Below are 10,187 nucleotides of genomic sequence, written 5' to 3' on the forward strand. Positions count from 1 at the left end.
GCTTCCACTAAGAGGAACATCTAATAGGAGTTTGGATTTGCTGCATTGTCTGGTTTTAATAGATTATAATAATTCCCTAAAAGAGCAGGTCTAGAGTGAGAAATATTCTGTCAAACGCAGGTAATATCAGTAGCAAAAACATTTATTCCTGAGATTCAGCTAGCTTTTCCTGATGAAGTTGGATTCTTGCTCTAGTTATTAATGATCTAATCACTTCTGGATTGTACTGCTATAATAGTCTGTGCAAGCACTCACCTTGCAACTACTACAATCAATGCATAACGCTGCAACCAAAGTACCAGTACTAATTAACGTCAGACCTCCAGAATATGTGGTAGCAATCTTGCTTGACCTGCACAGCCTGCCAGTTGGCTTGTGAACTCAATTTAACATTCTGGTTTAACCTCTTATGATCTTAAAGGTTTGGGCTAGGAGTAATTTATTTGTCTACTATTGCTTTTATATCTTGCTGCAATCATATTCCGCCTCTTGATGGCTCACAATATGGGGGGGAGGGGGAACAAAAATTAAAAGACAAAAATATACATCACAGATAGCATCCCAAAGCTAGATTGGAAAACAAATGAAGTACTCATAGAAGGCTGTTCAAGAGAACTGGGGAAAAGTACCTTCAGGCATCGGTGTCTTTGAACATCTGAAAATGAGGATAACTAGCTGCTTCTCCCAGCATAATCAACGGGGTTGGACCTATCCATCCTGAAGGTAGCCTGGATCCAAGCCACCAAGGCTTTATTGAATGATTTTTTAAAAATTCACCTGAAAGGTGATAGGAAGCCAATGCAAGGCTGCAAAATAGGAGTGATATGGGCCCACCAGCAGGCATATGGGAGCATCGAAGCTACTACATTGTGTGTCAATTGAAGAACTTCTAGGTAGTTTTTAAAGGCAGTGTGTTGCAGTAATCTATATATATATATGGCAATGACCTGGGCTCTTATGAACTATCCTCTTCCCTACATTCCTTTCATTTCACTGGAAGCCAATATTCAAACCTTATCCCAGCTAGTAACACCTCAAACTAGAACCTTTGCTGTGTGGCATTTGATTCATGGAATGTTTTAAGATGTGTCTTCAATTTTGTTATTTAAAAACTGATAAGCAAGGGTACTCAGTAGGACATTGCCTGACATTCATCTCTGTGTAGCGGTTTATCTTTATGACCTTGTTTTCTCAGAAATATTTTATTATCTAATATTAGTTTCTCATGGTTGCTTTAAAAAAACCAACCCAACGATCAGGAGGCTATTTTGCTGTACATTTACAGTAATATTCTTCTTTCACTGTTATCTAAAGAATGGCAAGATACATATTTTTAAATAATTAAGAAATTGGTTGTAAGAAATAGACTTAACTCAGAAATTATTGATATTAAGAAGTAAAAAGAATACTGCTGTTTCTAAATGCAATTCTTACAAACAAGGCACATTAGCAAGTGATTCAGGAATGCCATCCATTGTGAATATATTATCTGAATGAGCACTTGCAGGTGTGCTAACTGCTTTGCTTATAAACATAAAACACATTTTTAAAATGCCAATGTGGATTTCAGTTGCTTTAATAATTTCCAGAAAAACAAACTACTAAGTGAAATCCATATGGGAACAGGATACATCTGTGAAAAGAAGAGAAAAAGGACCTTCCTTTTTAAACAGGAAAGAAGCTGCCTCACTGCTGGATGTTCAGATAATGGGAAAATAAAAATAGGACAATGAAGATGCTTTAGTTTGGATATTGAAGTTCTGAGTTCAAATCTTTGCCATGACAATTCAGCTCAATACATACTATTTTTCACAAATTGTCAGAAGCTATAATGTTGTTTGGTTTGATTTAGCACAATCTGCAAAACCAGTCAAATCACTGTCAAACTAAACCTAACCATAAATAATAGCTTTGTATTTGTGGCCTTTGCAATTACAGGCACCAGAATAGTTTAGGTGTCTTTTAAAATAATGCTTTTCAAATTAACTAGTATTATTATGACAAAAACAATAGCTCAGCAGAAAAATAATGGTTAAGTATTCATACAAATTATACATTGTATCAAACAAAACAGTAAGTGTTATGTACTCACAAATTCAATAATGTTTGCAGGACTAGAAAGCAAGTTTAGGTTTGCAGTCGGATATTTGAAAATATTGTAATTGTTTATCTTAATAGGTGAGGTTACACAAAAGGCAAATAGGGTGTGTACAAATGTACACAGACTGTTACATCCAGTGGCTCGCATCTGTCAGCCAGTGTGAGAGAAGGAAAGCATAATTTGATTTTTATTTTGGCCAAATAGTCAAGAAGAACAATGTCAAATTTATTATTTGTAATCAGTTGTACAACCAGCTTTCACAAAATATCCCTAATTAGAAAACTAATAATATACAGACTAAATACAGAATTATGATTAAACTAGAAATAATTAAATATCATTACTAAATAGCCGAAAGATCTAAAGCTTCCCATTATAGAGCAGATTACATCTGGAAACTAAGGCAAAAATCCCTTAAGAGAAGACTCCCAAGAAATATTCCTCCCAGATTGAAGTGCCATCGAAGTCACTGCTGAATTACATGGAATTAAATTCCATGGAATATTACAGAGAGTAATAATAACCGATCTAATGGACAGAAACGAAACAAAACTTATCAGCAAGTCTATTTCTAAGTAAACTCCTGTTCACAAGCAAAAAAGGAGATCTACTGACCTTCTTCAATAGAGTTGATTAGCTTAATAAGCTACCTATTCCTAGCTGGACCTGAACCTTTAATTTGGTTTGTATTTGGTTTCTGTTGGCCTGGGAAAGTTTTAGGGTAAATCATAAAGCTAAATTTTAATATATCAGCTCACTTGCACTAATACTCTATGAAGGAAATGCCCCTTTATTTATAATTAAATTCAGACAACGTAGCTTGGTTCTGTGTCAGAGAAATGTAAACAATTGAGTGAAGTGATGCTGAGCCTTATCTAATTCAATATATTTTAAGTTTCCATCCTCCCCCCTTCTTTTTTCGCTTTTAAATAAAAACACCATTCTATGTTTGTTTGTTTTTGGTTGTAGTTGGTTGGATCGTAACTGTCATAATTTCAACAAATCCTAATAGAGTTCCAGCAAGTATTAGTTCCATAAACCCTAGTACTTTTACTGCAGTTATCTATTTTAGTTATATGTGGCATTTAGACTAGTGATTGTCAAATTGCTTGTAGTTTTATAGGTCTGAGCCAGATTTTAATCCCTGTACTTTGTTAATTTTAAATTAGTGTAATAATTTTACTTTATTTTTCTTAATTTTTACTTTAGGAGGACTGTTATGTAAACAGTTTTATACTGGCCTATAATCAAAACAAACCATTAAATGAAATCAATTGAAATGATAATTAAAGAGTGTGGTTCATAAGTTTACTGCTGTATCTTAACAGAGATCTTTTGGTGACTGGCTCAAACAAAAATATTCTAGGAGTGCCCTTCAAGTATGTACATATGGGTGTTTCTACCCACTTTTCCTCATGGCATTCTTCCCACCATTTCCCACACTTGTTCGCTTCAAAGTCAGCAAACTATTTCAAATTATTTTTGAAAGTCAGCAAACACAATCATGGGTCAAGTTAAAAGTTTAAAAGTAAAGTTTATATCATGGTTGCAATTCTTAATTTATTAACCCATAGTACCATGATGGCGAACCTATGGCACTCATGCCATAGGTGGCATGCAGAGCACTCTCTGTAGGCACACGCATCGTTGACAGCTGCTCTTCTGGTTTTGGGCATATGTGAGCACCAGCCAACTGGTTTTCACAGGTACTGGAGCAGAAGAAAATGGCCTGAAAACAGCCCCCAAAACATCCAGAAAACAGACTGTTTTTCAGGCCATTTTCAGACCGTTTTTCAGCCCAAAAATGGCCTGGAAACAGCCCCAAAATGGCTGAAAAATGGCCAAAAAACCAGCCAAGAAACAGGCATGTGCACACCAGGTTTCCAGTGTTCTGGTGCGCACACCTTCATGCACATACATGTGCATTCCGGTTTTGGCACTCTGTGCCGAAGTTTCACCATCACTACCTTAGTAAAATTTAACTGAACTCAATAGGTTGCTCTTTTGGCCAGAAATTTTGAGTAATTCGGAGAACTGGTAAATACCACCTCTGACTGGCCCCCCTCCCATCTATTCTCTTTCTCCCAAGTCCCAGCTGATTGGGAGGGAATGGAGATTTTGCAGTAACCTTCCCCCGGAGTGGGGAGGGAATGGGGATTTTACAGTATCCTTCCCCTGCCACGCCAACCAAGCCATGCCACACCCACAGAACCGGTAGTAAAAAAAATTGAATCCCACCATTGACTTACAACCATTTGTTCAGCAATTGTTTGGACTTACAACAGCACTAAAAATATGATTTACAGCCACTTCTTCCATTTATGACCATCGCAGCATCCCTATGTTCCTAAGATCAAAATTTGGGTGCTTGGCAACCTGCATATGTTTATGATGGTTGCAGCCTCCTTGGGTCATGGGATCACCATCTGTGATCTTTTCAATGGCTTCCAACAAGCAAAGTCAATGAGGAAAGCCAATTTGCTTGATGACAGGTTGATTCACTCAACTGTGATGTGATTGATTCACTTAACAACAGTAGAAAAAAAAGGTTGTAAAATTAGTCATGACTCACTTAAGCCCTGGATTAGCAACAGAAATTCTGATCCCAATTGTGGTTATAAATCGAAGACTACTTATAAAGCTACCACAAAGTCCTTTCAACAGAAAAGAATTCAATGTATTCAGCTGCAAGTAAATATTTCCCAGGTATAGTCTTATTGAAAAAAAAATATTTATCAGCACTGGATGGAAACTTTCCCTCATCTATTGCCCAAGGTAAGCCCAAGTTTGAAAATACATGGACCTATGTAAAAGTCAAAGTAGATATTAAATGCTTCTGGAAAACACAACCTGTTCTATGAGATTGCAAGCATTACTTACCGCTTTTGCAATTGTTCTTAAACAGTGAAACCTGATCTTCAAAAAAACTAGGGAAGAAGTGACCTGGCATCAGATCCACAGGAGAAAGCAAAAAAAGAGAGGGTTTTTTAAATGATCACTCAGCTTCCTTAAGGAAAGGTTATTCTTTTGTTGCCAACCCTAACTGCCCATAAATTTAAGACAGAATTACTCCAGGGCAGAGAAATTAAAATTGACATTTTGAAATTAATGTCTCTCTGCATTATTTCACTATAACTGCCCCTCAGAATGGTAACTAAATTTAAGCATTTGTAATTACTTGTATTTGAACCAAGAGTTCCACAAGGTAAGTAGTTCTATATTTTCCAGATTCACATTTCAAACTTTTTAGACACAGAACTAGATTTTTTTAAAGTGACCAGTTCTCATTCCTCAAATACAAAGTAAAGGCCTTTCTTTAGCAACCAGCACTTTAGACTTTCCAACCTGCTTCTATAGTGCGTGGGATGTTTCTGAAGTTGTAACAGCTGTTGTACTTGCCAGGACTGTTCTCAGTAACTCTGTTAGGTTTTGCCTGTAGGGTACTAGTTATTACTTGATCATTTTTTCTCTTTGATAATATCTCTGTGTACCTGACATCAACCTGAGGCCCTAAGCAATTTTTATTCTCCAAGCTTCCAGAAAAAAAATAGAAATTATTAGATTGTTAAAAATAAATAATGGAGCTCAAGGCAGCTTACATGGGAATATCATTAATGTGTTCCCATGAGAACAACACTAAGGAGTAGATTAGGCTGAGACATACAGTAGCAACTGGCCTAAAATCAACCAGTAAGTTTCTCTGGCTGAGGACTTGAGCCTGAATTTTCCCAGTTCTAGAACATTTTAACCACTTTTTCACTCTCTGAAAGATCCAACATAGCTCAGCAAAATATAGATAAAATAGATGCCATCAACACAGTTCCATGATTTAGAGAGAGGCAAAGACTTGAGTTCCAATTCTACCCTGTTGCGATTGTTATTTTGGCGAATACTGTGGCTTTCTATCAATTGCACAGCATTACTAAAAGGCTATCTTACCGATTTTCACACTGTTTTCCTTGCATCTCATTCTAACCGGTTCTCCCGCTATAGTCAGGTGGAGGTGGATACAGTTCTTAGGCCTAAACCCTGAACGCTCTGAATGAAAGCCCAGGTAGCTTAAGGTCTGAACTTCAGGAGAGCCATAACGGATGAAGGGCTCCACGGATTTGTGGGGGTGCCACGTGAGGTAGTAGGTAGCAAACTGGAAGCCTATGGAGTCGAGATGCTACAGGCACAAGGTTGGCAACCCAGCCCTGGGTTGTGGATGCCCGTGCCCGTCAAGGCTTAGCCATGTCTCACGAACCAAAGAAACAGGATTTCTTCTGAACCATCGCCAGCTCTTCTCCAAGGCGTCCCCGAAGCCAATACCCCAGAGCGGCGGGGAAAAGAGATCCTGTTGCGACCCCAGCCGAAAGTCACCCCGCGGGCTCGTTTCTGATAAAATATCCTGGCCGACCATCCCTCCGCCAAAGCCCCCCGCAAAAGGCCTCCTCCCACCCTGCTCCGAGAGCCTCGGCTGTAAAGCAGCGACCTGGGCCGGGCTGTTTTTGCAAGCCGCTCACCTGGGTCTTAGTGGTGAGCTGGATCACAGCCTTCCTGAAGTTGAGCTTGGAGTCGGCGTTACCCATCCTCCCGCACCAGGATCCGGGTCCGCTTCCCTTCCCTGCTCCCGCCTTGCTCTCGCTCTCTCCTTCGCTCGCTCGCTGGCCGGCGGTCTTCTCTCACTGCGGCGGTAGCCGTGCCCTCCTTTTCCTCCTCTGCTGCCGCCGCCCGTCCCGCTAATCTCCCTCGTCCTCGCCCCCTCTGCCGGACGCGGTGGGCTCCATCAGCGCTGCTCCGTCCACCTGCTCCCTGCAGGCTGGCTGGTCTCCTCCCGCTTGTCAAAGGCAGCTGAGGCTATTCCCGGCACTTGATCCCGCCTTCCCTGGTCGTCAGAGGCGCGGCTCCGCCTCGCTTTCGCTCAGTTACACGACAGCCGCCTCCTTCCCTCGCTAGGGCTCCGGAGAGCCGCCGGCTGGTTCCTCCCTGCTGGCTGGCCAGTCCCGCTGGGTCGAGTGCTGTTTCTCCTTCCCCACCGGCGAAGGCGTCTCTTCGTCGTCTTCGTCCCCTTCAACGCCGCTGCCGCCTCGTCCGAATCCGACCCCCCACCCTGAGTCTCTGATTCGGCCCTGTGGCTTTTCCCCTCGCTGCCTGCCTCTCGGTGGCTCCAGTTAGTCGGAAATCCGTGTTTAAAAGCGAGTCAACTCAGGTCGGCGGGAGGGGAAATGCCGTTCTACAAGGTCCCTTCTTCCCCGCATTTTTCTTGGCTGCTTGCCCTTAAAATAGACCCTTAGGCATTTCCTCCTTTTTGGCGCACTTGTTTTGTTAATTATTTAATTATTAACTTTACACACTTCAATCATGCTCACTCATTGAGGTTTCATACCCCATCTCTTGCCCTTCTCTCCTCCCATTCTTCCCAACACACACCAGCCCGTGAGGTGGGTAGAACTGGGCTGAGAGAAGATGACTACCCCCAAAGTGATCTTGCAATGCTGGGAGTGGCTTTGAAGCTAGGTCTCCTCCGGGCCAGTCCAAACCCTTTTATCTTGATTTTTTTTTTAAAAAAAGATACCTTTCTTCACACTAACTCCATAAAGTTTATCCAGAGTGGGTCTATAATAGGAACTCAGCAATTTACAAGTCTCTCGTACAAACAAGCATTTTTTTTGTATTTTGACAATAACAACACACTGGCAATAAAATAATTCAGTTTGCCTGCCTTGTGTGCAAAATTTGCCAAGCGAGACAGCTTCCCCACTGTACCTCAAAGGAAGCGATGTCTGTAAAATGATCCCTCACTTCCTTTCATTAGCCTCTCCTTGACATTATTTATTTATTGCTTCATGCCTTCTCCCTCCCTCCCAGCAGCACAATATTCAATGAGGACACTTTAAAACCTTATTCTCCTTATAATTCACTCTCCATGTGTTTACGCATAATCTGGATTGTTAACATGAAATTATGTTTTTCCCCTTTTAAATGTCTAAATTCTAGTTATTAAAAATCATATTTTAAGTGTAAACATGTATTAGCAACTTGGTTGCAGTTCTAATTACCTTAATTGAAGGAAGTACAATCAATGGCTCTCTCTCTCTCTCTCTCTCTCTTTGTGTGTGTGTACATGTATGTACATATGTACATATGTATGTATGTATGTATGTATGTATGTATGTATGTATATGGGGTCCCATTGCAGAATGTCAAATTAAATATGGTAATTTTTAATTTGCCTTTTCTCGACAAAAGTACTCAAAGTGGCTAGTAATAATATGCAAATAAATTAACAATGTCATTAAATATTAAAACCCATCAATTAAAAACCCCATTTAATAAAATCACATTAACCGGAAATGAATGGCATCCCTTCCCAGCTTGAAATTTATATTAATAATAACTTAGCCCTAGTAAGACACTGAAATCTTAAATAAAAATTGTTACAAGAAAGACTATAGGACTAGATAGGAATGGCTTCTACGATGGTAATTTTACCTTTCTTAGTCTTTGGCTTTTAGTGTAATAAGGAAAAAAACTAGCCTTCTATGAAGATGGGCCAATGTGCACCTGGATCTTGCTTATTGACAGTTACTAGCAAGTTTCTCAGTATGAAAATTATTTCTTACATTGGCACTGAGCATATGTACTCTATCCCCACCAGACTATAATTACCCAACAAAATGTACTGCCTTCCTTGAACAATACAGCTAAAATCAGATGATTTCCAACTAACTCCATTAAGATTTATAATTAGCCCTAAGGACCGTTGAAACTACAAACTTTATGAATTTTGGTCACTATATTAATTTTTTGGGGGGGTGCAAGAAATATTTTTGAGGATTCAGTCAAGTAAGAGACTCAACATGAGATTTTCTGCCTTTGTTAAGAAAAAAATTTGTGGGAATTTCAGCAATTAGCTCAGGATATGTACTAGGATGAAAACCTTAACTAATCAATTCAGAAAAAAAAACTATCAGATAAAATCAGAGATACACAGACACAATGATGCATTAATTCAAATCTGCTTGGGCACAATGAGAACATGATTGTTTTGTCTCTGATGCCTTTGTTGGACTGTATGGATAGGCATAAATAACTACTGTTACATTTTTCCTGCTTCGAAGCTTCCAGGCAAGGTTTAAATGAACATAAACCCCAGAAATACCTTCACTGTTATGTAAAATGCTAGCAAGGCAATTGGCCTGAACTTGGACCTATGGCTGAATTCACTTCCATTCAGGTGGCACCTTAAAGCTACAAACAATATGCCTGTTATCCATGTCTACTGATAATTGTTTATGGCTCTTTCCAATTACAAAATCTTTGTTTTCTCTAGGAATGTTAGATTGTAAGTACTTGCTGAAGGATCAGCTACTTCATGCAAGCCTTCCTACAAGTGATCTTGTGATCTCATCACTGCCAGGATGACCAACATCAATGATGTGTATCAAGCCTAGCTTTCCCCCAGAATTTCCCCTCCACATGACCATCTAAGATGAATGCCTAGGTTGTTAGATCATTCTCTGTGATAGCAGTAATCAGGTCTCTGGCTTTTTATTTGCAATTTCCAGGCATATTGAAAATGTATCCTATTTTCCATTGATTCCTTCCGGCCCTAGAATGTCCCCCTCTACTCATTCCCACATCTTGGCAAAGCATTTGTAGTATAGCTTATTTTTAGACTTTGGAATTATTTTGGAAGGCCACCAAGACACAAAACATTTGGGGAAGATAATATACAACGATCATGTACATTGTCTCCTTTTGCCATTCCATTTGCAAGACTCTCACAATTGCAAGCTGCCCAACTGGCTGTGCAGTAAAGCTTCTGCACCTGCCAATAGTTCTGATCCTTAGCATTAAGCAATGAAGTTGAAGAAAAGACTTCTCTCTCCTCTATCTCAAGTCAGGAAGGGAGAGAAGTGGAAATTTCTGAAATGGGCGAGTTCTTAACAAAATTGCAGAGATGGAAACAGTGTCCCCATTCCTGCTGGCTTGACTGAGGAGGTCTGAATGGGACAAGATGGAGCCTGGAGAAGGGAATAGAGTGAAGATTGAAGCTGGAACCAATGGTTCTCCAAGGGCAGATGGCCATTATGTTAAGCTT

The 10,187-nt window shown here is 39.9% G+C and overlaps 1 protein-coding gene across 1 annotated transcript in view; it reads right to left on the bottom strand.

The window, feature by feature from the left end:
* Positions 1–6,949, bottom strand: part of HID1 (HID1 domain containing) — a 56,070-nt gene extending 49,121 nt beyond the window's left edge. Inside the window, exon 1 of the mRNA XM_081935766.1 lies at positions 6,607–6,949. Within this exon, the coding sequence (XP_081791892.1) occupies positions 6,607–6,672 (66 nt within the window). The 5' untranslated portion in view covers positions 6,673–6,949. The remainder of the gene's footprint in view (positions 1–6,606) is intronic.
* Between the last annotated feature and the right edge of the window lie 3,238 nt (positions 6,950–10,187).

This window comes from Natrix helvetica, assembly GCF_964273705.1.
Source record: "Natrix helvetica genome assembly, chromosome: 1".
Lineage (NCBI taxonomy): Eukaryota > Metazoa > Chordata > Lepidosauria > Squamata > Natricidae > Natrix > Natrix helvetica.